The sequence below is a fragment of the Pyrenophora tritici-repentis genome, chromosome 5 (assembly GCF_003171515.1).
Source record: "Pyrenophora tritici-repentis strain M4 chromosome 5, whole genome shotgun sequence".
NCBI lineage: Eukaryota > Fungi > Ascomycota > Dothideomycetes > Pleosporales > Pleosporaceae > Pyrenophora > Pyrenophora tritici-repentis.
In genome coordinates this window covers 1,254,886-1,282,175 of record NC_089394.1, presented here as the reverse complement: position 1 = coordinate 1,282,175, position 27,290 = coordinate 1,254,886, and the positions used below count along the sequence as shown (strand labels likewise).

Genomic DNA, 27,290 nt, shown 5'->3' with positions numbered 1-27,290 from the left:
TCGAGGCTGGACGAGGGCATGATGAAAGCGGCATTCAATGCGAGCAATCAAGGATACCCATTAAAGGATGCATTCATCCTGGATTCTGGCTCGACGACGCACATCTGCAACAACCTCTCAAGGCTCGAAGACGTACGCCCGCCTGCGATGGGAGATTACATTTGGGCTGGCAACTCAAGGGTTTGGATACAAGGATACGGAGCAGTCAAGGTGACGGCAGAGAGGGCTCAGGGCAAACAAATTCTACACCTGAGCAATGTTGCCTGGTGCCCAGACTTCCTCTGCAGCCTCGTATCATTCAGGCTGCTCCGAAGACAAGGTATATGGTGGGACAATCGAGAAGACCCGACAAGCCTACGACGATGGGATGGTTCAACCATTGCCACCTTATCGGAACACTATGGGCAATGGGTTATCGAGCCACCTACTACATCAACTTCAGCCTTTCATGTGCGTATGAATCGAGCCAAACGATCACCACAAAAGGCTACTGCCATATTATGGCACAAACGACTCGGACATCCCGGGCCGTCCGCGATCGAGCACCTCGTGCAGCAATCTGAGGGGGTGAGGATCAAGGGCATCACTACCGTGGAGTGTGACGCCTGCGGCAGGTCAAAATCGAAACGACAAATACGCAGGACGCCCAGACTGAACGACGAAGGGCCAGGTGAAAGGGTAGCCATCGACTTCCATGAGTATGAGGACGGCAGTTTCACCAAGGAGAAGAGCCAAATGCTGGTCACTTGCCGACGGTCCCGATACACATGGGACTTCTACTTCAAGGACAACAGACCGGCTCGCTCAATCATTCGCCTCCTAGGCCTCTTCGTCCAGTTCATGAAGAAACAATTCAACATCACAGTCAAAGTCATCGAGACTGACAACGAGATCGTTACCGTCAAACAAGAGGTCGAAAAATGGTGCACGTCCCTATCAATCAAACTCGAGCCCTCCGCTCCAGATACTCAAGCTCAAAACGGAGGAGCTGAGCGCTCAGGGGGTGTTATAAAAGAAAAGGCACGCGCAATTCGACTGGATGCAAACCTTCCATGGGAACTCTGGCCAGAAACTACCAGAGCGGCGGTATACCTATACAATCGAACGCCAAATTACCCAAACAATTGGAAGACACCATACGAAATATTCTTTACACGCGCAGCTGCCATCAACGGCATAGTCACCGGACCTCGAAAACCAAATCAAGCTCACCTAAAAGCATATGGGTGTAAGGCTTTCGCAATGACAGACGACACCCACAGAGGAAAGTCCAGGCTACAGAGACTAGATCCGAAGGCCTGGATTGGATACCTAGTGGGATACCAGTCAACGAACATTTACCGCATATGGATCCCATCCATGGCAAAGGTAATCAGCACTCGCGACGTAGTGTTTGACGAAGACACAATCTTCAACGGCAAGACTGAGGACCTGATGGACAATCTCATGCACAACACCCTAGAGGAAATCGCAACTTGGGTGAGAACAGTCGAACTCCCAGGTACTCAGAGCCAACAACCAGAAACCGAGACGTTCTACGAGGACGATACGACGCAGGAAGAGAGCCCGCGCACTCAGAAAACCAGATACCACCAAGGAAGGAAGGTGGTAGAGGCATATCTAACCCCGCCACCAACTCCTCCACCTGTGGCCTTGCTAGTTCAAGGAGAGGTGAACAACGAGGATATGACGAACATGTCCAACCAATCAACATCAATGACCAGTCCATGGGCAGCCGCATTCATGGCCGGCACCGAATCAGGACCAGACTCCGCAACAATCAATCGATCGACATGATTGATTCCTATATAGGTTAAAGAGTTACTTTATTAGGCAGCCTTTAACCTAGATAGGAATCAATCATGCCGATCCGATTGATTGTTGCGGAGTCTGATCAGGACACATTGGTCAACACGAAGGAAAGCCAATCGATAAGGCTCAGGTGAAGAGACTGCTATCCAAGGGAATCAAGCCCCATCGCAACCAGCTACCGCCACTCCCAACAGCATACTCAAAGCTAGAAGACCATCCACTATACGAAATGTTCAAGGAAGCAGAAAAGACACACCTTCAGAGTCACCAACAAATGAAGTCATGGACTGAGGTCCAAGCATCACCAGTCAAACGAGCAGGGCACCAGATTCTAGACTGTATGTGGGTATACACCTACAAACTCGACAAGCATCACCGCCTCATCAAATGCAAGGCAAGATTGGTGGTAAGGGGAGATCAACAACGCAACATAACCTCCCAAGACACATATGCAGCAACATTGGCAGGACGCTCATTCAGAATGCTCATGGCAATCGCCGCCAAATACGATCTTGAGCTGAAGCAATACGACGTCACTAATGCTTTTGTGCATGCTGCAATCGACAGAGAAATATACATGAGGATGCCAAAAGGATATCAGAAGCCTGGCACTCTACTCAAAGTGCAAAAGGCACTCTACGGGCTCCGGATCTCACCATCACTGTGGCAGAAAGAATTCACCGCAACTCTTGCTTCGATAGGGTTTCAACAAATACCACAGGAGCCATGCTGCATGATCAAGGACGGAGTTATCATCTTCTTCTATGTGGACGATATCATCGTTGCGTACCATTCAAAGCAAGAATCAGAGGCAATGAAGGCCATAAACCGGATCCAAGAAAAATACGCTTGTACGGGAGGAGACGACTTACAGTGGTTTCTCGGCGTAGAGGTCATGCGCAATCGCAAGCAGAAGACCATACAGCTATCTCAAGCTGCATACGTCGACAAAATCAGTCAACTCATCAACCACCAAAATGTAAGGCATGATACGCCAATGTCAGGCATCGAACTCCGACCACGAAAAGGACTCGCAGCACCAGCTGAAGTCAGCAAGTACCAACGCAAGATTGGATCTCTGCTGTTCGCAGCAGTCACCACAAGACCCGACATCGCCTTCGCAACATCGCGCCTCGCTCGGTTCCTAGTCAATCCAAGCATAGAACATCAAGAGGCAGCGGACCGCGTACTACTCTACCTAAGAAAGACAATGAACCTAGCTCTGGAGCTAGGCACAGGTGAAGGTCTTCAAGTAGCAAGTGACGCATCATTTGCAGACAACACCCTGGACAGGAAGAGCTCACAAGGCTACGCCATTAAGCTGTTTGGCGGCCTCATCTCCTGGAGAGCAAGCAAGCAGGATACCGTTACTACTTCAACCACGGAAGCAGAATTACTTGCTCTTTCCCAGGTGGCCAAGGAGGCCATATTCACGTCGCGACTGCTGAGGGAGCTTCGGGTAACTCTGAGCGATCCAACAATCACAATCAAATGCGACAACCAACAGACCATCCGACTAGTCACAGAGGACGTAGCCAAACTTCAAACAAAACTTCGGCACGTTGATATACACAATCACTGGCTACGACAAGAGGTTACCCGAAAGGTGATCAAGGTAGAGTATGTGCCGTCTGACAACATGATCGCAGACGGGTTCACAAAGCCACTGCCAGCCAATAAATGGGCCAGGTTCCTTGATCAACTGGCAGACTCCGCAACAATCAATCGATTGACATGATTGATTCCTATATAGGTTAAAGAATTACTTCATTAGGCAGCCTTTAACCTAGATAGGAATCAATCATGCCGATCCGATTGATTGTTGCGGAGTCTGTCAACTGGGACTCGTCGAGCGCGAAGAAGCCCCGCTCAGAGAGATTGAGCTTAAGGAGGTGCAAGAGCAACTGGAAGGCCTCATTATGTAGGATCGATCAACCAGTTTATGCAGCTTGCAATATGCCTTCCAAGCTGAGGGGGTGTGTCAGATAGCAGGCGTGTCGAGCCGAAAGTGCCGACACCGCTAGCTAATAATGGGTTAGCGTCTTAGCAGAACAAAACTCTCAGCGCGCACCTTAGAACAGAGAACAATACAATCAATCATGAACATCCATCACTTTTGTGCAATATCTCATCTAATCTGACACTACTTTTACTGCCTTAGTGTCAGATAATAGCACTGTTGAAGATGAGAGCGTACAGACGCTGGGTTAGACTAGCGCGACCCGGCATCTGAGAGAGCCAATCGGATCACAGGAAGGCTTGGCACCCCCCAGGTGTGCCCACAACCGTAGACAGAACCAAAAACACAATCAATAATCAATATCATCACGATCATTACCCATTTCATCAGTATTCCAGATAAGAGTGAATATCTGACAATTAAGAGTCTCACTACCTTTACCTACTTACCAAAATGACCACATTTACCACCCGCGACGCGACCGTGACTTTACGCGACCAGTCAGACTACACCGGATGGATGCTGCAACTACAAGCGCGTTGCGTAGCGCACAATATTTGGGATAAGATTAACCCAAAATCTACCACTCAGCCCCTACGGGAGCCAAAAGACATTAGAATCCCAGTATTCGCTAACTACCAAGCAGCTGCTGGCATTGGAGAACCAGAGCGCCTAAGCGAGCTGTCTAGCAGCGGGCAAAAGGCATTCAAAGAAGATCTTGAGTACTATCGTATGTCGATGGAGCAGTACAAGAGCGACCGACACCGGTACGAAAAGGAGCAATCGAGCTTCCAACATATCATGACCTTGATTCAATCAAGCGTGTCACCACACCTACTACGCACATGCTGTCTCCCAGACAAGACATTACGCGAGTGGATTGCCAACCTACAACTGACCGTTGGGGTTGATGACGAGACTGAGAAAGACCGAGCACGCGAGCGCTATCTTGCGGCCCTACGGCCCATGAGAAGCGCGGCGCAATGGGACACGTGGCTGGCTGAGTATGACCAAGCCGCAACCCACGCGGAGACGTACAATGTCCCCGAGCTATCCCAGCTTAGCACAACAACAAAAGACTTCCTGGCAGCCGTCAATAAAACTGCACCCATATGGGCCACCAATTTTCAGGATAATGGTCGTGGGGCAGTAGGCATGAGCCGGAAGGAGATGATGAAACGGTTCCGAGAGCATATGATGATAAACCATCCCCTTAGATCAGGGAAGCACAAAGCAGCTATGGCAGCTTACGATGGACCATATGGATCAACTCTTGCTGGCGGTGAATACGACCAGGAGCTATCAGGGACGCCTCATAGTTCGAAATCCGCGCCATCGACAAAAATGAAACCGGGGCAGACCCCGCTAACAACGTACCGGGGACGTCCTCGTAAACAACGCCGAACTGGGGCAGACCCCAATACCAACGTACAAGCTGGAAGCACAAAGTCCACGCTTAAGAGATCTTCAGAACAAGACTCTTTCACCACTGCTGGAGTACAATGCCAAGCATGTGGACAACATCATAGCATCAGAACATGCTTTTATCTCTACCCAGAGACTGCCCCAGAATGGTGGCAACCTAATGAGACAATAAGCGAGCTCATTAAGTTCAGACGCATACATGATTCATCGTTTCAAGGGCTAATCCGCGGACAAAGCAGACCCCGTACTCGCACACCAGTGCTGAAGCAATCACATACACCGACCCCAGATCTCTCTCAGTCACCAATCGAATGACTAGAAGGCCGAAAGATTACGGACGTAGACGCCGCGCTCACTACCATCGCACGGAGTGGGACAGCCGAGCACACGTACCCTCTCGCACGATCATTCATTCTCGATTCAGGAGCGACGTGCCACATCACAAACAATCCAGATCGGATATACAACTACCGCCCGTCATCATTAGGAGACTACATATGGGCTGGTAGTATAAAGATTTGGATACGGGGATACGGGACCACAGACATCACGCTGCAACATCAGCATGGGACAACAAAGCTAGTGCTGCGAGATGTGGCAATCTGCCCAGAGATCGTATGCAATCTAGTGTCCTTCCGACTGCTACGGCAGAGAGGAATCTGGTGGGATACCAAATCAAACCCAACTAACCTACGAGGACCAGACGATCAAGTTATTGGCAACCTCTCAGAAACCTTTGGCCAGTGGGTATTAGAGTACAGTCCTCTACCCCAGGCATTTGTCCATACAAGAGCCATCACAACACGCACGCAGAGAGGACCAAAGAAGGCTTCAGCGATGCTATGGCACAAGAGACTCGGCCACCCAGGACCAGCAGCAATCGAGCATCTCGTGCAGCAGTCTGAGGGGGTGCGAGTTCAAGGGGTGACGACAGTACAATGCGACTCCTGCGGAAGAGCCAAGTCCAAGAGACAGATACGACGCCTACCACGAACAAACGACGAAGGCCCAGGAGAGCGACTTGCTATCGACTTCCATACATACGAAGTCCAGGCGATCACAAAAGAGAAGAGCCAAATGCTCATTACCGATCGTTTCTCAGGCCTCCAATGGGACCTATACTTTACCGACAACCGGACAGCCAAGTCCATTATCCGGCTGCTCACAACTTTCTTCTTATTTATGAAGAACCATTACAACATATCCGTTAAGACCATAGAGTCTGACAACGAGATCACAACTGTTAAGCCAGATGTCGAGCGATGGCTGGCAACACAGGGCATCAGAGTCGAGCCCTCAGCCCCAGACACACAGGCACAAAACGGTGGAGCCGAGCGCTCAGGGGGTGTAAACAAGGAGAAGGCACGCGCAATGCGACTTGACGCCAATCTCTCTTGGGAACTGTGGCCAGAAATCACTCGAGCCGCAGTCTATCTCTACAACAGAACCCCAAACTACAACAATCACTGGAAGACACCATACGAAGTCTTCTTCACACGAGTAGCTTTCAGCAACGGAATAGTCACATCTCTCCGAAAACCAAACCTCACTCACCTTAAGGCATATGGCTGCAAAGCTTTCGCCATGACAGACGACACCCACAGAGGGAAGTCGCGCCTACAACGCCTCGACCCAAAGGCATGGATCGGATACCTAGTCGGATACCGGTCATCAAACATCTACCGAATCTGGATACCGTCACTCGCCAAAGTGATGAGCACTAGAGACGTCGTCTTCGACGAACAGTCAATTTTCGATGGCAAAACCGAAGACCTAATGGACAACCTCATGCACAATACGCTAGAAGAAATCGCGACACACGTGAGGACCATTGAGCTGCCAACACCAGCGCAGCAACCAGAGACGGAGTCCTTCTATGAGGACAGTCCACCGGAGGAGTCACTCGCTCAGGACAGCGAGGGCGACCAGCCAGGATACTATCAAGGGAGAAAAATCCGGGACAGCTACCCGACACCTCCGGCGACACCGCCACCCGCAGCGTTGCTCGCGCGGCTAATGGCAGGAGCATCGCTAGATGAGAAGGATCGACAAGGAACCCCTAAGACTGCCCCATGGGCAGCAGCGTTCATGGCGGGTACCCAGGCCGGAAAGGTTGGAGAATACAGAGGAGTAGCTATGGACAAGGCTGCGATTGTGAGAATGCTCGCCAAAGGCTTGAAGCCCCATCGCAGCCAGCTACCACCTCTGCCAACATGCCGAACTAAGCTTGAGGACCACCCAATGGGAGAACTATTCAAAGAAGCAGAACAGTCCCATCTAGCAAGCCACTATCAAATGAACTCATGGACAGAGTTCCCCATAAAGAAAATCAAGCAAACAGGACAACAAATCCTGGGCTGCATGTGGGTATACACCTACAAACTTGACAAGCATCACCGACTACTCAAGTGCAAGGCACGACTAGTCGTCCGCGGTGATCAGCAGCGAAACATCACATCGCAAGACACCTACGCGGCAACACTCGCAAGCCGGTCGTTCCGAATGCTAACCGCAATTGCGGCAAAGTACGACCTAGAGCTCAAACAGTACGACGTGGCAAACGCCTTCGTGCATGCGACAATAGACCGAGAAGTATTCATGAGAATGCCACGCGGCCATCAGAAGCCAGGCACTATACTTAAGCTCAACAAGGCATTGTATGGACTGCGCATATCCCCGCTCCTCTGGCAGAAAGAGTTCACAGGCACTCTCAAAGAACTCGGGTTCCAGGAAGTACCGCACGAACCCTGCTGTCTCATCAAAGACGGCATCATTATCTTCTTCTACGTGGACGACATCATACTCGCATACCACAAAGACATGGAGCAATCCGCCCAGCAGGCAATTGCCCGCCTCCAGGACAGATACCTCTTTACTGGGGAAACGACTTACAATGGTTCCTCGGCGTCGAGATTATCCGAGACCGAAAGGCGCGGACGATCCAGCTATCGCAGGCGGCCTACGCAGACAAGATCAGCAGACTGGCCGACCGTACCGACATTAGACACGACACGCCGATGGCGACTGCCGAACTACTACCAAGAGACGGCCTCGCCTCCCCATCAGAGATCAACAAATACCAGCGCAAGATAGGCTCGCTCCTCTTCGCAGCCGTGACCACTAGACCAGACATCGCCTTTGCGACGTCGCGGCTCGCCCGCTTTCTCTCCAACCCAGGACCGGAGCACCATGACGCTGCCGACCGAGTCCTCCAATATCTACTAGCGACAAAGCACCTCGCGCTACAACTCGGAGGAGGCGCTGGACTACAGATAGCCAGCGATGCTTCCTTTGCCGACAATACCCTAGACAGGAAGAGCTCACAGGGCTACGCGATCAAGCTCTTCAATGGACTCATCGCATGGAAAGCTAACAAACAAGACACTGTCACAACATCAACGACAGAAGCCGAGCTCCTCGCTCTATCTCAAGTAGCCAAGGAAGCTCTATTCCTGTCCCGTCTCCTCAAGGAGCTGAATATCCAGCTTGACACCCCTAGTATCACTATTCAATGCGACAACAAACAGACTATTCGCCTAGTCACCGAGGAGGTCTCAAAGCTTCAAACCAAACTCAGACATGTCGACATACACAATCACTGGATCAGACAGGAGGTGTCGACAGGCCGGATCTCCGTAGAGTACATACCTACCGCGGATATGATCGCCGACGGTCTCACCAAATCATTGCCACCAAACAAATGGCCAGAATTCCTAGAACAACTAGGACTAGTCCCCGCTAAGGAAATCCTGGCGAGAAACTCGGCACCGCTCGAAGAAATTCAAGAGAAACTTGAAAATCTCGTGGTAAGCCTTGAGTAGGACTAAGTGCCCAGCTTGCAAGCGTGAAGAGCGTCCAAGCTGAAGGGGTGTGTCAGATAATAGCACTGTTGAAGATGAGAGCGTACAGACGCTGGGTTAGACTAGCGCGACCCGGCATCTGAGAGAGCCAATCGGATCACAGGAAGGCTTGGCACCCCCCAGGTGTGCCCACAACCGTAGACAGAACCAAAAACACAATCAATAATCAATATCATCACGATCATTACCCATTTCATCAGTATTCCAGATAAGAGTGAATATCTGACACTTAGATTAGCTTTATTTTGCCTACTAAGTATATCTTATAGTAACCTTACCTAACGAGAAGGTTCTTAACTTTCTAAAAAATCAAGATGTATTAGTCTAGGTAGTCTAGTTCTTTAGATATAGAGCTTAGAAAAAGTTAACTTTTAAAAAGTCTCTTTCTTTTTGTCACCCGACTGTAGTACCGTGTCACGACATGCAAACATTCTCGTGTAGTTCGCGCATAGTCATAGAAGCTTCCAAACAGCATCCACCCCAAGCATGACACTGCATCTGCAGCCACACCTTCCCACAACATACATACACACATTGTATTCCCGCGCAAAGTCCCGAGAACGGATCCTCTAGCTTCCGCGCTGCAGGTGCACTACCTATACACCGGCATTTCTTGGGCTGTAGGCATGTAGATCCCTTTCGCGCCTACGCATCGTGAGGGTCGAGGTCGTGCAGCGGCTACGCGCGGTATCGAGGACCCGCTCTGGCTCGTGGGCTGTAGGAGGGCTTCATACCCATCCCAAGATCGACGCTGCGTATCCATAATAAAACGCGCCATGCACGCGCAACACGAGGAAGAAAGGAGAAGCGCCAAAGCTCCCCAGGGATGAGGACACTGGGATTGGAAGTTGTGCCGAGAAATACGACTACCGTGCTACTTGTGTGGAGATGGGATTCTAGATGCATGGGCTTTGATGGGTTTACCTGCTCGTACCAAGTGATGTCCTAGCGTAGGTAGGTAACCGTGTACACGCTATTATTACATCGCCGACCTGAGTAGTCGCAAATTCGTCCCCATGTATAATCGGCTAGGCCTAGTTTCCCTACCAAAGGGTCGGTTACTCAAGAAATTACCGGTCAAAGCTCCATCTTTCGTATTCATTCTTAGACTACTACCCCTACATCATCGATGCGCGAGGCTGAGCGAACAAAGGCTTTGCCTCCCACATTTTTAATGTATTGCGCGCCTTGCGCCGCCGGCCTGTGTTAATCTAGTCGTGCCGGCACTTCCTTTGTTCCAAACAATTTCAGCGGCTGGCTAAAATACCCTGCAGATGCCCCGCAGGTGACTTATGTCAGAGTGCGGCACAGGTGGCGAAGCTGGCGAAGGAAGCGGATGGTAAAGGCACGCAGTCTTTTGGGGGCCATCACACGAGGTAGGGGGTGCAGGTTGGGCGTGATACAATGGGAATCAGCCCTGAGTGATGAGCGTTGACGTGGCAATGATGGTATGGTCAGGTTGATCCAGTGCGTTGAATGAGCAATCGGGCCTTGTGTGGAAGGAGATGGATGGAGATGAACAGAATTCTGGATAGGATCACTCTTTAAGTTCGGCAGGTGGAGAGCACGTCCACACGTGCTTGGAGCTTCTTTTGGTTGTAAACAATATATAGACGAGCACGTATGCTTAGAATGACTTCTTGGCGTGCGCTCCGCGGACCACAACATCGCAATATACTACAAGCCCGTATTAGCGCATATATGTATCCGGGCCCTCCCACGCGATTCGAAATGACGTGACTCATATGGTGACATTGGTGGAAGATAGTACGCATTACTGCGATTGCGCCGCAATAAAGCGAATTTGCGATCGCTGGTCGCCTCGAAATGGCCCGTTGTGATGTGCTTGAACAGCCGCGGTGACTGCGGGTACCTAGCCGGCAATGCCGCCGTGCGGACCTACCCGGAGCCCTATTGCCGCTAGACACACTAAAGGTTCAAGGCATACCAACGTCATGCTCGTGTGTGATGGACCACGCGGCAATTGTTGGCGCTGTGGCATCGGTCACAGATTTTGTGGTTTCCTTTCCCGGTTGGATTGCCTCATGATATGGGCCCAAATCTTCATATCTGTGTCTGGTCGCTCTGGGCAGACGGACGTCGGCTTGCTGAGGCCTCATTTGTACCAATAGAGGGTTTATGATCTCCCGGCGATCCGTAATTTGAAGAGCTTGAGTTCCCTTCGCGAGACGTAGAGGATCCAGGTGGTTGTGGCTGCCTATGGGGTATACTGATCGTTGGCCCTCGTGTCCAAGGCGCTCTCAATGGCGATTGTCGTGGAAGGTCCCAATTCAGGTTGGAGGCCATTTCGGGTGGAAGAAATGACATGGGCCATTGCAAACAAGGCAGCCAACTCCGGTCGATGAGTTCGTAGCAGGATTTCATCAATCGGTTACCCCATCCTTCCAGGAACCAATAACGTGGTTCTCCTGCGTAAATCATGGTCGTGTAATACATCAGGATTGACAGTGCGCCTGAGTGGCTTTGCCGCACCATGTTGGTGTATCCTGGGGTCAAGTGCAGTGGCCAACAATACAAGAACCGTAGTTCCCGATTATCCACCAGAGCGTGCATCGACATTTGTAGCACCGGTTCGAAATGACCAATGGCCTCGAGCAATATCCTTCGTTCATCCTCAGGAAGGTCGCTTTTCTCCTGGATAAATGCGACCAGTGTAGGTACTTGATTCACTAACTCTTGTAGCATAGGTTGCGAAGGGTTAGGCTGCGAAGCGCCTCTCATCATCGGTGCAACGAATGAGTCTATCACTGTCGCATATGTTAACGCAAGGACGTTTCCCATGCCTTGTATAAGGTTGAAACAGTTGAGGACACCTTCGATGGCAGTGTGTGAGATTTGACTGGGGTTGACCTCAGCCTCTAAGCCTATTGAGGCAAAGACGGTCAACGTCAGTAGCATGGAGACAGCCACAATGGACGGGGCCTCGTCAGGTGTAATGTGTTGCAGTTCTCCCCGGATGCCTCGAATAGCATTGTCCTGGTGATGGATACCAAATTCAAAGTACTCTTGACGTTCGCCTCGGGGTTGTTGGTGCGCCTTGTGGAATGCAGCGTAGGCTAACATCTCATGCATTAGGTAGGCGTGTTTGATGGCTTCCTTCGGAGCCACGATTTTCCACGCATGCTTTATGTCATCTCGCGGAGATAAAGTATAGTGGGCTTCTATGATCCAATGGTGCCTCGGAATGGTTAGCGAGCGGTGTCCGATTGGGCTCAGGCATCCTCATACTCACAAGAGCTCCAAGTCCTTCAACCACAAGTCCGACTGGGTGACTTCAGTGCGGTATAGGAACTTGGACAAGAACGGATACAAGTCCGGCGGCGATGGGGCATCTTCTTCCGAGCGCGAGATTGATTCAGTGGTTTGGGTCACTCCATGGTTTGGATTGGGTGAATTGAGCGCATGGTCGAGCCGAGCCGAGGAGGGAACTGATTCAGGCGAAGGACCTGAAGAGGCCTACACTCATCAGTCAGCACAACGCCGCTCATACGACATATTGTGGATCTTACACCCATCGATCCTTGTACTGGCGACTGATTCGTGCGCAGCTGGGCAGAGGTCGCGGGAGATGCCGAAGCGGCAGTCTGGGATGTATTAAGATCCCACGTGACAAGACTACAGGGAACGCCATGACGGGCACAATTGGAGCATGGTTTGAGCTCGTCACACTGGCTATATCAGTATTGGTTGCCGACGATGGTGTGGTGCTTCTCTGGTTATAGCCGAGTAGCGGTAGCCTACCTTGACGTGGCGAGCTTTGCACTGTCTGCAGCCCAACCTCGATCTGTAACAACAGCGCCGGGTCAGAGTGAAGTGGACGCGAGTTATGAGCGTGGTATGTTCATAAGTGGTGGTGTGACGGGGTTGAGGGCATGGGTGGTGGGGTAGCAGGTACGGACTTTTTGTGGCCGAGACGCGGCATTTGGGGCTCGCCCGGCCAGTAACCACGGCTCTGAGCTGCAGCGTTGACCGATCGGATAGGCTATCGTCACAACGGACCTTTTGTTTGGACGTTGTTTCAGGCCGTCGAAGAAGGGCACAAAGCGAATGCGAAGGGAAGGAACACGGGAGGTGCTGTCGTTGGTGGACTGGAGGATGTTTGTGCGCAGGGGTGAGTCTACACTAGACCTTGTTGGCTTACCGTGTGCAGCTTGGAGAGACTTTGCCGGCCCAAGTGGAGCTCGCATTCGCGTTGCGAAATTCGATTCGAGATGAACGCGGTCTAAGCCAGTATGTATGGCGCAGCTGCAAAGCCACGACGCCACGACATCATGATCCCATGCTTGCAGCTTCCGACATGCGATCCGACGTCTTCGGCACTCGAGCAGAGCATCGGCCGTGCTACACGCTCGTCGGCTTCAGCCGTCTGCATACATCATGTCAAACCAAGTTATAGCTTGATATCACGTCAGACAGCTAAAAAGCAACCATGCTATGGTTGACAGTCTGGAAGAATGACGTCGTGCATCGTAACGAAAACCTTATTTTCTTGACAGAGCAGCGAGAACGGGAACAACATGTCATCAGAGCCACCGGACAAAAACTCTGTGACATGTACAATATCGAATGACATATCTACATCTTCCATAGTGCCACGGTACGCATCCTTGGCATACCAAACTAAGGAGCAGTCGATTACGTAATCTGGTCAATTTACTTACCACGTGGGGATTACAGTTCCATACTTCATACACAGTCTCTGTAAGTCTGGTAATTCCCTATCTGGGTCATTTTCATCATCATTCGCTTGAAATTTACTAACATGACATCGTTTGAGCAGCTTATGACTCTAACAGTCAGGCGGCTTGCCAATATTTGTGCACAATGAAAAACTTTTGCCATATTGGTAAATAGCGCAAGATCAAATTTTGTTTCATACTGTTTGCGAAGATTAGGCTGAAACAACTTACTGTAGTGGAGCAAACGTGGTAGTTGCCAACCTATAAGGTTGGTTATGGCATCGTTCCATACCAGGTCTCTGTATTCTTCAACCTTGGTTCAATATGACTGGGCATCTTCAATCTACCCCGTTCTTGTTGTTTCAGGGTAGGGCTATTGTACAATCTGAACCATGGTTGAAACTCGACTACACGAAAAACCCACTTCTTTTTTACCTCCAACTTAGTATACCATGGTTCTGGTAGAACACTGCCACAGGACGCAACATTGTGAGCCAATGGTGTGCCTTGGAAATTTGAAAATCTAGTGCAAGTGTAATGAGTACGTGGAGAGTCGGACTCATCGTTATGTAACATACGATGATCCGATACGATCATAATGTTAAAGCTAATATATATATCGCTTGTTCTTCTCCCTCCTTCCTACCCTACACACACACTCCTCACACTGTTACAGTACATCACTCTACCTGCCACTTCCAAATCACCTATATCACATTTCCCCTTACAGCACTGTCCAGACCTCTATATCTTCACAATGCAGACAACCTGCGCTTCCCGCTGCTCTAACAATGCGTTGTGCATTATGCAGAAGGCATTTCTCGCTATCAGAGAACACTATCTAGCGCAGCAAGAACATTTATATACGGAGGAGTATTTTCCCCTTTCTAAATTATAAATTAACCGGGAACCAACCAGCCTATCCAGAAAATGTCCTCCCCTCAATCAACCAGGGAAAATTCAGCCCACGCTTCAGTTGACTTGACTGATGAAGCAGTCACAAGCCTCCAAGGCCTTGAACTCGAGACACAGAATCAACTCTCAGAGCTAGAGAACGACTACTATCCTTCTAATAGTGAGGAATCCGAAGATTCTGATGACGAGGAATTTGAACGCGCCGTTTCCTACAGCGTTGACCTCGTTTCCCAAGAAGACGCCGTTAACAATGCCCCGGTATATACTCGCTCCCTCCTCGAAGCCTTGAAGACACACGTTAACCATATCAACCAAGAATTTTTGATTCCTCCTATCCAGCGCACTCTCAAAAAGATCTACGCACCAGGTCCGAAGGGCAAGCAGCCTAAGATCTGGGACTCTTGCGGAAAGACATGTGACAACAGCATACAAGTTCATTACTTCGCACCCGTAGAACTGTACCCAGGTTTCCAGCGACTATACGGCTCACAAACCAGGCAAATCTGCCTTATGCGCCGCTACAACCGGTCAGAAAGCAGCAAATATGCCAACGAGGAAGAGCACTTCACCTTTCCCTACGCCATCGCCACGTACCAACGCCTCTTCAACAACGACCACTGCTCCTGAGAGGCAATGGAGACGTACTGGCAGGCCCTCCGCCACACCAAGGACTTCTGGGTCATCAGCCATGCGCGCCTCCGCCTGCGAGACCTCTTCGCCTCGCTCGCAAAAACCCACGCCCCAATCACGAAAGTCATCTGTTTCGGTCTCGGCGCAATCAACTTGGACAAAGCTTTCTACCGATCCAGTATACAACACATGGCCATGTTTACCATCATCGCTGCCCTACAAGATGAGTACAAGAAGACAGATGCATCGCGCGCTGGTATCAAGCTTCTGCTCCAGGATCCTAATTACGAGATTAGGGATCATCTGCTACTCCAGCGACTCTGGCCGGGGAAAAAGGAAGACCTGGTCTTCGTTTCTGATCCAGATGGTCTGCTAGCTATTGATGCAGGCATGATTGTGGCATCTGTATATCTCTCCATTCAGGTGCCTTTGGTGCAAATCATCGCGAATTTGTTCAAAGGGGAGTCTGAAGCAGGGCCAGCGATGATTATTGGGGATAAGATGAATGTTGATCCGGCAAAAGCGTCGTATTCGCTGCAAGAACGTGGAGCACCTCATGTCGCGCGTTTCTTGAGCCAGCGGTATGAGAAGATAGATAGTGGGTTTGAAGACCACGGGCTGGAGGACGAGTTCGGAGACGATGTTTTTGGGAAGCGCTGGATGCATCGGAACCAGTTTTACTGGCTCAATGATATGGAACTTTGGGCGAAGGTGTCTAGGGAGCAGTGAGGAAAGTGCAGACGGCTTCCTCATAAGACAACGCGCAGGCAACCTTGCAACATATGTTTCGTACCATTATATTTAATCAGAATTTACTTAGTTATTGTTAACACTATCCTGAAAGGTCCCGAAATTGTGATATACCGTGATCTATGTTTTCTAGTTATCTGCCATGATGTTTTTTCAAACAAGATACAAAAAAAGGTAGACAAAAAAATAAGCTTCCGCCAGCTTAAAGAATTCTACAAACGACGTTGACAGTCGGCACACAAAAATACCATGATCTATATGAACACTCCGGAGGAGTAAGTAGCTTTACTACTAAACGCTATACCAGGAGAAGGCATACACATCCACCCAGACCTAGAGGACAAACACATCCAGCCAAGCCTTACCTAAAGTGACCGAGTACGAGAAATATGTCGATCACAAATAGGCGTGGGCGCTAAATCACATCCTTACACTCTCACCCCAAGCAACACTGCCCGGGCAAACCAACTCTCCGACGTTTATCCGACAGCCCTCCACGGATACTGAAACTATCACTGGAAAAGCACGAGATGACCGGAACATCGCCCTAGTCTATCTTTCCCCAGTCTAGTTCGCTAACAAAGTACTTAGTCGTCTTTTTCACTCTGAGCAACACTGCCCAGGCAGATAGACTGTACGAGTTCTAACCAAAACTCCTTCTCCAAGTTCAATGATTTGGAAGATATGGATTTCTAATTATCCCCCACTACGTAACGAGAACCACCTCATGTCGAGAAAAACCACAGGTACATCGACTTCAGAGCAGAAAACTTCTTCCCAAGTCTAAATTCTCATGTCGCATCACTTGGATCGTGTACGAAAGGTTCTCCTCTGTCGCTCGATGGCTTAATACTAGAAAATCATAAGGTCGTTGTCGCCTTCGTGCCTTCTCGCATAGGTCCTCATTCCACGATGTAGCAGGACTCCTCTACTACAGATCCACCACTTTGCCCATGCGACTTACAATAATCATAAAATTGCAGTATCTAACCCTCTAGCTGTACCAACACGCTGATAAGTCACCCTCAGCCCTATGGCGGCAATACGAGTATGGTTCATGTAATGTCTCCACCCCAGTCGGTACTTTCCAATTAAGCGCTACGAGCTGGGTCATTTCTAACGTCTCGCGTAATAAATCACTTGAGACCTAAGCCACGTCCAGCATTTAGCACGTGGCTGATAGCTTTCCAATAATAGATTGAGGAAAGGCATGTGACGTGGCTGAACTCAAGTAGTTATAGCCGCGAACCAACAAGGTTACGTTCGCGACATCGACTTACCCTACCCAACTTACCTGGTTCACCCCTTACACATTCCTGCGGTCGAGATGCCTGAATATTGGGCCGTTGCAGGACATAGTCTATGAGATATTAGATAGGGCTGTGGTGAAGCTTCCTTTTCAATATCCGGTTGCTGAATCGCCACCTACGGACGACAAAATCAAGCAGATGCATATGTCTCTCCGGGTTTTGGCCATTTCTAAGAAAGAAAGCACATTTTATGATGTTCTTGCCAACCACCGACACCCGACACCCGAACCTCGCACAAAGGCTGCCCACTAAACTTCCCATTAGTATTGTTCTCCCGAAGTACAAGTCATTAGAAAAGGCCGGGACCTCCACAATACAGCAACACACCGTGCATGGATCAAACAGCTTCTTGGTGCTGCCGCATGGCTCAAAGACCTCGGATACATGCTTAGGGATTGAAAAGTACTCAACATAAGGATTGATGGACACAACCAACTTCAGTTATTCGATTTTGGGTCCTTCAGACATTGCGACGACGAAAGCTTCTCCAAGCAGGTTGTGGAAGACCAGTTTGCTCTGGCAACATGCATACATTTCTTAGCATCTGGTATTGACCTTATCGCGAAAGCCAAGAGCCGCGTCGAAGTACAAGAAGCGCTCAACATGTTCAAAGGAGGTAGGAGCCTTGTTGATGAGGCTGCGAAGGATTTCGATGAATTCATCCAGGCGGGCTGGTCAGGGAATCTTCCCCCTACCTAGGTAGTTTCTCATCCCTGGGCAAGGGCATTGCAGACTTTCGCGATAAGACAGCGGTCCAACCGGCGGAAGAGTTTCTGCCTGAGGTACAACAGAATCTTGATCATTCGGAAATGGAGGAAAAGCTTCGATGGATAGATGAAAAAGCTTACCGTGCGGTTTGGAAGGCTATGGACTATGAGGTTCCAGGTAATATCTGGGACTGATGCATATTGGCAAAACATATTTCATTGTGTACATGTAAAGACTGTGTTCTGAGACATATTTGTTTCTTCGATCTGAATACAAACGATTTTCCGTCAAGTAAGGCCGCTGGCCATCTCTATTGTGTTTTATCTAGACGTCGGCCAGAGTTTCTATCGACTGCAGTGATCCCAATAGCACCTCACGCAGCGAATGTCCTCTGAGCACAAGTACCAGGTGGAGACTGCTCACGAATTCCCTCAGCCAGATCGCTCGATCAAATCACGACGCGCGACGTACCCAACGACAACCTTGAGCCCAGAAACGCCCTCAGTACGTGCAACTCATGCTACCTCAAGAAGCAATGTAAGCCCAAGGTACCTTGCATGGTCACGTGGATGATTCAGCGATCAATCAGCCCACTGCTCTATGTATATAATCCTGGATCACAGACCTCTCAGACATCAGAACATATCATACATCACATCAATACACAATGCACCCCACCTGTTTACAGGCCACAACAGAACACTAATCTTCACCACTTCATATTGCATGAGCATACGTCCTTCAGACTCCAAGCACTTCAGCCTCACGCGGGGTGTGTGTGTCAGTGGTGAGATCCCTACATACGTAAACTCCGCGGCTAACGCCTTGACTTCTATCGTATATAGCCTTTCTCTCCCATAGTTCTAATATTAAAAGTAGCTCCTCACCTTTGACAAATACCTAAGTATCAGTAAAATTCAAAACTTCAATCCACTCCGAGTGAAGAAGAAATTATTCTCTTCACCCACATACAACTGTCCTCTCCCTCAGAATGACCTTCGCCCCAGGCTTCCCCGCACTCTCCGTCGCTTCTGTGAGCAAATCCGGCTCCCCAAGCAACAAAGCCTTGCCAACAATTCGCCACTTCCCTTTCACTTGATCGACTTTTGCAGGCCGAAGAATCCACACTCGCAGCGGCACACAAGACGTCTTGAGTAGATGCGTCGGCACAGCAACCTGTATCTCCCTATCTGACCCGTCTTGAAAATACTCGTTGATAGTCAGCGATGTGATGAATGTCGAGTCCCAACGCATGGTGCACGGAACACGGAAGGTGTGAAGTCCAATGTAATACATTGATCTCGGGTCGGTGAGCCACGTCAGGAAGAGTGTAGCGTCGTCCAGAATAGAAGGCAAAGGCTGCACTATACCCAAGAGCGTCGAGACAGGAAACAAGTGCGCTAAGAAGGCCTTTGCTGCGCTGCGAAATGCAGGATTGAATGACAGGTCCTTATTATTTCCGGCGTTGTAATTCGGAACAACGACGTCGCGTTTTATCTGCTCCCATAATCTGCCGGTAAACATAGCTCCGTTCAAGATGCAGCCCGCCAGGAAACGGCGACGGGGTATGTCGAATTCGGCGTCTGAGTACGCATAATTAGACGCTACTCGACCTTCTGCTTCCAGTCTTTTGCTAGCGGGGTGTGTGGTTGTTATAGTGTATGGGAAGATTTCGTACGTAGGCCGGAGGTCCTTTTCTTTGAGTGATCTCCATGGTGCATCGAGAAAAAGCATGTCCACCTCAATTTCCCCCTCTTCCACTCGGTGAATACCTTCCATGGTCCCAATTTTGTAACCAGGAAGCGTCGTATCATTCACCTCGTGTTTCGATATCCAGGTTGGCTTCCCCTTCAGTATCATAGACTGCCTGTCCATCATGCTCAAGGGATGTAGATCTCCGGCGGCCAAAGCGAGAAGACTACTCAAGTATAGTAGCTCCTCCTCAGTGTCCAACGGCGGCCCTTTGTACGCCAGACCCAGTCCACACAGGTTGATTAGAATACTAATGCGATCCTGCAAGACGCTACAGCCCGTTGTGCTGATTGCATTATGAAGCGCCATGATACTGCCGCTCCACCCTTTCTCTTGATCTTCAGGCTCAATTATACCAGAAAATGTCGCCTGTCCCTTCCACCAGAGCTGTGCATTGGGCAGCACGTGCATTGCGAGGCCCATGAGCAGTATCATATTCGTCCACTTCATCTTCAAAGTGGTATCGTTGGGCCCACATAGGATGAAGGTCGCATTGAATCGGTGATCCGTCTGGCGCCTCTCAGACCACGGTCGATGCACGCCCATTTCGTGAAAACACCACGCCCGGCTCCACCAGCGCGCTGTGTTCACTTTCTCGTAGAAACTTGCAAAAATTTTGATCTCGCTAGACTCAAACTTCCAGCCGCCATTGTAGGGGCGCTGAGAGATGTCGTATTTTTGCACGAGCTGGATCTCTTGCTCGGTGAGAAGCACGTCCTCTAACAAAACAATCATTCGCATGCACGAACGGTAGATGATATCCATAACCGCGATAGAGAGTTGCTTGTCCAAGTTTGAAGACTGTTCAATGCATATTTGATCCATCCAAATGCCTACTCTTGGGTGATCCTTCTCCGCCAAAACAGCGTCCACGATGGATTTCTTGATAGGCCAGATATCGTGGCCTTCATAGCCTTCTGCTAGATATTCTGGAGAGCGCCAACAGTACGAAATAGCAAGAAATTGCCTTGCGTACAGCCCAGTTTCTTCAAAGGAGTGGAGGTCGCAGTTGGGGTAGATGAGACGGAAGGGTGTAGACAGAACGGTCAAGGTGGAACGTGGACCAAATCGAGATGCGGCTTCGGGATTCCATTTCTGCAGATTCTCAACAATGATAGAGGTCCGGCTGTGATTTTTGTCGATTTCAGATAGGGCTTCTGCGAAGATCTCGGCTCTGTTGGCGGAAGAGAGGGTCAGTTGGAAGAACGAGGGTCCAAGGGGATTGTGGATAGCATATCGATGTGACGGGTCGCTGGAATCGTGAGATGCGAGATCCTGCAGTAGTTCGGGCATACTTTTGAGTTCTGGCAGAGATATATCAGACTGAAGCTCGTCGCCTGGTGCAGGTGAGGCTGAGTCCTCTAAAATTGGCTAACTTTTTTCGGCATGGCGCCCCACCTTCCTCTCGTGTCTGAGCTAGGCAAAGAAGGTGCGCTATAAAAGAGGCGTAAAAGCAGTTATGCGACTATAGTTTTAAGGTACAAGGGGTCTGTGGTGTCCAGATGTAGCTATAGCATGACATATTCAAGCCATAGGAGCAACATAGACGTAGGGGTAGAGTTATAACGAAGTAAAGTTAAAGTACCCTTATTTGTTTTGGTATAGGTGGTTTTTCGTCACGAGTGGAAAGACGTGTGGAGATTGACTTTGGTATTTACATGTCACTTACACCTCTTCTTACTGGCAGTTTGGAAAGATGTACCCTTCTATCACTCCCTACCCCACCTATCACCTGTCCCGCATCACTCATCTCATCCCCTACCACCCTTTCCCCTACCGGCTTCCTCTAGAACCACAAAAAAACCAGCCCGAGAAAACCAAATGTCAAAAAACAAAACTTAACTAGGCACGGCGAGAATCGAACTCGCATCTCCCCAACTACAAACCACAGCTGGCCAATCGGCCCGGCTACGGGAAGCGTCCCTCGTTGCAGGCCCGTGGAGACCACGGTTCTAATGCTGGGGCGTATTGACCATTGGATCACATGCCTTTGATTACTTTGTTTGATGGATTGATTGCGGGTTAGAATAGCTATGTGGATGGGTAAGAGGGGTGAGAGTGAGAGTAAGGATGGAAGGGACTTTACACGTGGGTGAGGGAGCGAGGATGGCGGTAGTAAGAGATAGCACGCATGCGGCATCGTAATAATAGGATTGTGATGCTGTGTAATTTCTGATATGATATATCTTGTTGAGAATATTCCGGTCACCTGTCACGAGGACGCTAAGTCACATGACCCACACCGCTCTATATTAGCCGAGCTTTGTATAGTTAGCAATTGACACACTTACATGCCATGACTGAGAGAGTCATTCTTTCTCAACAGGTTATGAGCCCGGCTTACGCGCTTGCGTGTGCATTGTGAGTGTCCGGAGTGTCGTTTCTTCGATATGGGCAGCAAGCTGGTATATGCGTGTCTACGCCAGAACAACCCAGGAGGTCGTCGCCTTCTATATTCTAAGACACTGGGTCGTCGCCCTGGCTGCCGCGAAGGGTATTAAGTCCTGAAGACACTGGGCCGTCGCCCTGGCTACCGCGAAGGGTATTAAGTCCGAAGAAAAATGGACTATCGTCCGGAGAAGCTGGGAGCGTCTCGAAGATACCTTGGGCGAGTTATACCCAATTCCGACGCGCGAGTCGAAGAGAGCAATGGTTGCTCTATCCCTTTTCAACCAACCTTTTGACAACGATTCGAATACCTACCTACCGACGGTAACCATCGATTCTTCCGAAAACAACTCGAATTGCCTGCCTATCGATAGTAACCTTTCGAGACCTTCTTTTTAAACTAGTAGCTACAGTTCGACAGCTACTTTCAATTCCTTAAACTCGAAAACCTACCGTTTGACGGTGCTCGAAGTTTTTTTACTCTCTCGAACGCTACCCACCTACCCCCACCCGATTTCTCGATCGATTTTTATCTTCTTTCCAAAGGATTTCGTTAAATAAACGCAAAGAAGCAAAGGCTTATATAACGATGGGGAGAATAAGGGTGTTAGGGTCTGGAGCCCTGAATAGGACACAGACAAGGAGGCAGGAGCGGAGGAACGGAGCGGGGACAACAAGAGAGGAGAGCGTACATAGCTAGAGTACTGGGAGTACTAAGCTAGGGGAGCGCTAGGATAGAGGAGAGCGTACACAGCTAGAGTACTGGGAGTACCAAGCTGGGGGAGCGCTGGGACAGAGGAGAGCGTACACAGCTAGAGTACTGGGAGTACCAAGCTGAGGGAGCGCTGACTCTCACGTAGGAGTCGAGGGAGAGTCGGTATGTTGGTGATATCGATTCTACCTTGATTTTCAAACGCGAAAATTCTCTCGACCTTCTTTCTCGACCTTCTTTCTCGACCTTCTTTCTCGACCTTCTTTCTCGACCTTCTCTCTCGACCTTCTTTCTCGACCTTCTTTCCTCAACTCTTCACTCGGCCGATACCTCACTTTACTTGAGGGACTCGCAACGTAACGGCCACTATAGGGTGACAGGGAGGTTTCATTCTTGTTGACAAGGCACTTCTGGGGGAGTGTTGGAAAGTGCATGCAAGGCGTTCAGTGGAAGCATATAAAGGGAGAAGAAGCTTCGACTGCAAGACCTATACAAAGTAGTGGGTACAGCTGATCGGCTTATGGGGGAGTGTTGAGAATATTCCGGTCACCTGTCACGAGGACGCTAAGTCACATGACCCACACCGCTCTATATTAGCCGAGCTTTGTATAGTTAGCAATTGACACACTTACATGCCATGACTGAGAGAGTCATTCTTTCTCAACATATCTGTTATAAACAAATAAACGATGAATGAAGTCTAATGGTATAAACGCCATTGCAAATGCCAAAGTCTAATTAATCCATCATGCTCAACGTCCCTCACCTCACCTTGTACCCATCCATGCGTATGTCATAAAGATGTCCAGAAAAAAAAGCATACACCCACGTAACCTCGGAATGAACACTTTATTCTAACTCAACAACTCCTTGATATCCTCAATCCTCTGCACCCTCTTCTCCTCATCCGACATCATACCCAGCGAACTCGCACTAAATCACCTATTAGCTCCAATCACAATGCAGAAAACGTCAAGTCAAGTACTCACATAAACTTCTTCCTCTCCTGTATTCGAAGCATCTTCTCTTCAATACTGCCCTGGACGCAGAACCGTACGACTTTGACCTCCCTCTCCTGCCCCATGCGATGCACACGATCAATCGCCTGCGCCTCGACTGCAAAGCTCCACCACGGATCCATCATGAAGACCTTATTCGCACACGTGAGATTGAGGCCTACGCCACCGGCTCTCAGACTGAGCAACAGGACATATGGTCTGGGAGAAGTAGTAAACTCGGTTAGAATCTGCGCACGCACTTTCTGCGAGATGGAACCGTCGAAGCGCAAAAAGGGGATGTGGTCGCGGGTCAGCGCGGGTTCGATGAGGTCGAGGAACGAGGTGAATTGGGAGAAGACTACTGTTTTTGCGTTGGGCTCTTCCTTTCGTGTCTTTTTGAGATGGCCGAGCAGGGCTTGGGTTTTGGCGGAGCCGGCGATGCCAATGCGGCGGAGGCTGATGCGAGGGGTTTGTGTGGCTGATGGGGGTGATGCTGCATCTGTGGCGCGGAAGGCGTGGTTTGTGTCGTCCTCTACGATATGGTCGTGACGGACGACTTCAAATATGTCGCGTGCGTTTATAGGCTCGCGACAATTAAAACAGCGTGGTAGCTCGCCTTTGTCGCGTTGATGGGCGATGTAGTTTAGTAGGCATTCTTTGCAAGCTGAATGCCAACATCCAGTCACTGCCTGATCAATCATGGGCTCTTCTGAGCAGATTGGACATTCAGCTTTTGCTTCGTCCTGGATCTGCTTCAATACGTGAGCTCCAAACTTGTTGACGTCCTGGTCGCCCTCGGCCGTAAAGCGTTCGATAAGAGCAGAGAGGTCCATGTCATCTGCAAGCCCATTTGCAAGGTCAGATGCTAGTGCTGCGTCTTCCGCATCGGCTGCGATGTTGGCTTTCTTGGTAAGGACGGGATGGCAGCATGATTGTCGCAATCGTAGAATCTGAGCGAAGAGGGTGGTGTACGACTTCAACAGCGTTCCAGCTTCGGCGTTAGCACTGAACGTATCTCTAACTCGTAGATAGATATGATCATAAATATCTTGCTCATCTTTCGATAGCACAATCTTCTCAACCTCGATGGTTCGCAATGGCAGTGGCACTAGGGCTTCTCCGTCGGGCGTCTTCATATCCTTGGTTCGTCGTAGCACCAACGGCTCCAGTACGGTCTGTACTACATTGAGTGCGCGCACATACTCGCCTGATTCGAAAGGCACTGTGATGAATGTTTTCCAGAAAGAAAAGTTGGCCCACGGCTCGACCTTGAGGAACCGAACTAGACTGAACAAGTCCTCCAAGCGGTTGACAATTGGTGTGCCGGTCAGCACCCATCGATGCCTCGCACTGAGCTCATAACACGCCTTTGCTGTCTTCGATTGCCTGTTCTTGATGTAATGTGCTTCATCAAGGATGATGCGGAAGTAATCGAGTGAGAAGATGCCACCATGCGAGCCTTGATTTCCTTCCTGCGCCACGACCTGGTTGTACTCTGATAGTACTGTACCGTAACTCGTGATGATGACGTTTGGTGCATTTGCTGCATTGGATGCGCAGCATAGCTTTTGCAAGTTGACAGCCTTCTCTGAGCCATAGTATACCATTGCTTTCAGTGTGCCGTCCTTGGATGCCTTTTCTGCTTCACTGTGCCATTGCGCCAGTAGCGACATGGGTGCGATTACAAGTGTAGTGTACGGTGCAAGCTCCACAGCAGCACTGCTCTTTTGTAGTCGTGGGAGAGTCTTAGAGGTCTTCGAAGCTTCACTGCTCACTTCATTCCTATGGGTGTGGATCAAACTCATCATCTCAATAGTCTTGCCGAGACCCATCTCATCAGCAAGTATGCCACCCAAGCAGTTCTGTTCTTGTACGGGAAAGTCCAACGAGAGTTCGCCTGAGTATGGATTGACGTAGAACATAGCCTGGTTCTCAATAGCCGGTAGTGGTTGGTTCTCCGCATCTTGGGTTGGCCATCTGTACTCTTCCCATAGGGGATGCATCGAAGTCTCCTTGTCCTCAATTGACTGGTCCTTCTCCTTGTTGACCATCCAGAACAGAGCCTGTTTCTGGTATTTCCGCAAGTCCATCCGGAAACTGTCGGCAGGTTCCATAGTAGGGGTGTCGAAGTCGAACGACTGTGCCTTCTTGTACAGTGAGTCAAGTTGATCCTGCTCAAGCTCTTCTCCTTCTTCGGCCTCTTCAGCAGGCGGCGAAGATGTTGTATCGCCAGACGTTGCTGGTGTCCCGCTCTTAGGCTTGGGCTTTTCAGCCTTCTTCTCCTCACTCTCTGCTGCCTGTAGCAGGCCCTGCCTTTTGTGTTTCGCTGTCGTCTCGTTCTCGTGTGTTGGCTGGAGATTGATAGCTTCGAATAGCTTGACAAGAGCGATCTGGCGCAAACGCAAGTCTCGCTCATCGGACGACTCCTTTTCTTCGAAAAGATTGATCTCGCGGTTGTTATCCGGCTTCGCAAACTTCCGCTTATCAAAAGCGCCGCGCAAGAAATAGGCGCGCAGTTGGAGATATATTGTATCGCCAGTCCGTAACTTGTCTGGAGTATAGACGACGGAGCCCTCGAACGAGCACACCTTTTGGTCCATCAACACCGACACCCAGACTGCTGACTCATTGTCGAGCCTGCCCACTTCTTCTCCTCGCGCATTTGTGAAGCGCACCATTGTATCTACTTTTCTTAACTGAATAACCTTTTTCGCTTTGTTCAACCTTGGCTGCGACTTCTGACGCTCTATGTGGATCTTCTCGTCATGCTTCAGCAAGCCTGAACCACTTCTGATAGCCCAAGCAGCAGCGCCAAATGAACCAATGTATCGTTTTGAAGACATAACTCGTAATACTGGGGGCGCCGAGGTGTCGGAGCCTGGCGTGGAGGCATTGGACGCTTCGGATTCGGTGCGTTTAAGCGTCTTCGCTATCGTCATCTGGACTTTTTGCGGGCGGGATTGAAAGACGGGGGCAGGCATCGGTGCAGGCATTGCATCCCATGATCCATCCAGATATAGGTTTATTGCTGCAAAAGGTCAACTATGCGCCTGTAGTGTGCTGAATTGTTAATTGCCTGCCTACCTCGTTGAACGTCACTTCCACTAACATCCTTCAGTTTCTGCAGTATCGGCACGGAAAGTTCTCCAACAACGGCCTGAAGCATGCCAACATCGAAACTTCCAAAATCCTCGTCCTCGCTATGGCCATTGGTCCGGTCTGGTATCGCTTCATGGTGCTGAGGCTGCGGTGGCGGGGAAGATGGGGGAACATCTGAGCGTTTCGACGGGACCGGTTCAGGCGAGGAATCCACAATAAAGAACCGGCGCTTCTTCACAGGTCTCTCCTCTGGGTGTGACGATTCCATGGC

The 27,290-nt window shown here is 49.8% G+C and overlaps 8 protein-coding genes across 8 annotated transcripts; 5 read left to right on the top strand and 3 right to left on the bottom strand.

Annotated features, from left to right (window-relative positions):
• Window positions 1–21: 21 nt before the first annotated feature.
• PtrM4_104620 (uncharacterized protein) lies at window positions 22–1,797 on the top strand (the record flags this gene model as incomplete). The annotated part of the gene is made up of 1 exon (XM_066107572.1): window positions 22–1,797. One exon carries the CDS (start codon window positions 22–24, stop codon window positions 1,795–1,797), a length of 1,776 nt encoding a protein of 591 aa, XP_065962021.1.
• Window positions 1,798–2,041: 244 nt separating this feature from the next.
• On the top strand, window positions 2,042–3,550 carry PtrM4_104610 (uncharacterized protein; the record flags this gene model as incomplete). The annotated part of the gene is made up of 1 exon (XM_066107571.1): window positions 2,042–3,550. The coding sequence occupies one exon, from the start codon at window positions 2,042–2,044 to the stop codon at window positions 3,548–3,550; it is 1,509 nt and encodes a 502-aa protein (XP_065962020.1).
• A 675-nt stretch (window positions 3,551–4,225) lies between these two features.
• On the top strand, window positions 4,226–9,018 carry PtrM4_104600 (uncharacterized protein; the record flags this gene model as incomplete). Its single annotated transcript, XM_066107570.1, has 3 exons — window positions 4,226–5,441; window positions 5,517–8,093; window positions 8,120–9,018. The coding sequence occupies 3 exons, from the start codon at window positions 4,226–4,228 to the stop codon at window positions 9,016–9,018; spliced, it is 4,692 nt and encodes a 1,563-aa protein (XP_065962019.1).
• Window positions 9,019–11,121: 2,103 nt separating this feature from the next.
• Window positions 11,122–12,593, bottom strand: PtrM4_104590 (uncharacterized protein; the record flags this gene model as incomplete). Its single annotated transcript, XM_001936169.1, has 3 exons — window positions 11,122–12,256; window positions 12,311–12,534; window positions 12,588–12,593. The coding sequence occupies 3 exons, from the start codon at window positions 12,591–12,593 to the stop codon at window positions 11,122–11,124; spliced, it is 1,365 nt and encodes a 454-aa protein (XP_001936204.1).
• Window positions 12,594–14,687: 2,094 nt separating this feature from the next.
• PtrM4_104580 (uncharacterized protein) lies at window positions 14,688–15,299 on the top strand (the record flags this gene model as incomplete). Its single annotated transcript, XM_001936170.2, has 1 exon — window positions 14,688–15,299. One exon carries the CDS (start codon window positions 14,688–14,690, stop codon window positions 15,297–15,299), a length of 612 nt encoding a protein of 203 aa, XP_001936205.2.
• Window positions 15,300–15,491: 192 nt separating this feature from the next.
• PtrM4_104570 (uncharacterized protein) lies at window positions 15,492–16,031 on the top strand (the record flags this gene model as incomplete). The annotated part of the gene is made up of 1 exon (XM_066107569.1): window positions 15,492–16,031. One exon carries the CDS (start codon window positions 15,492–15,494, stop codon window positions 16,029–16,031), a length of 540 nt encoding a protein of 179 aa, XP_065962018.1.
• A 2,999-nt stretch (window positions 16,032–19,030) lies between these two features.
• On the bottom strand, window positions 19,031–21,115 carry PtrM4_104560 (HET domain containing protein; the record flags this gene model as incomplete). The annotated part of the gene is made up of 1 exon (XM_001936172.1): window positions 19,031–21,115. One exon carries the CDS (start codon window positions 21,113–21,115, stop codon window positions 19,031–19,033), a length of 2,085 nt encoding a protein of 694 aa, XP_001936207.1.
• A 2,661-nt stretch (window positions 21,116–23,776) lies between these two features.
• PtrM4_104550 (HepA, Superfamily II DNA/RNA helicase, SNF2 family) lies at window positions 23,777–27,287 on the bottom strand (the record flags this gene model as incomplete). Its single annotated transcript, XM_001936173.2, has 3 exons — window positions 23,777–23,855; window positions 23,912–26,948; window positions 27,005–27,287. The coding sequence occupies 3 exons, from the start codon at window positions 27,285–27,287 to the stop codon at window positions 23,777–23,779; spliced, it is 3,399 nt and encodes a 1,132-aa protein (XP_001936208.2).
• Window positions 27,288–27,290: the final 3 nt, after the last annotated feature.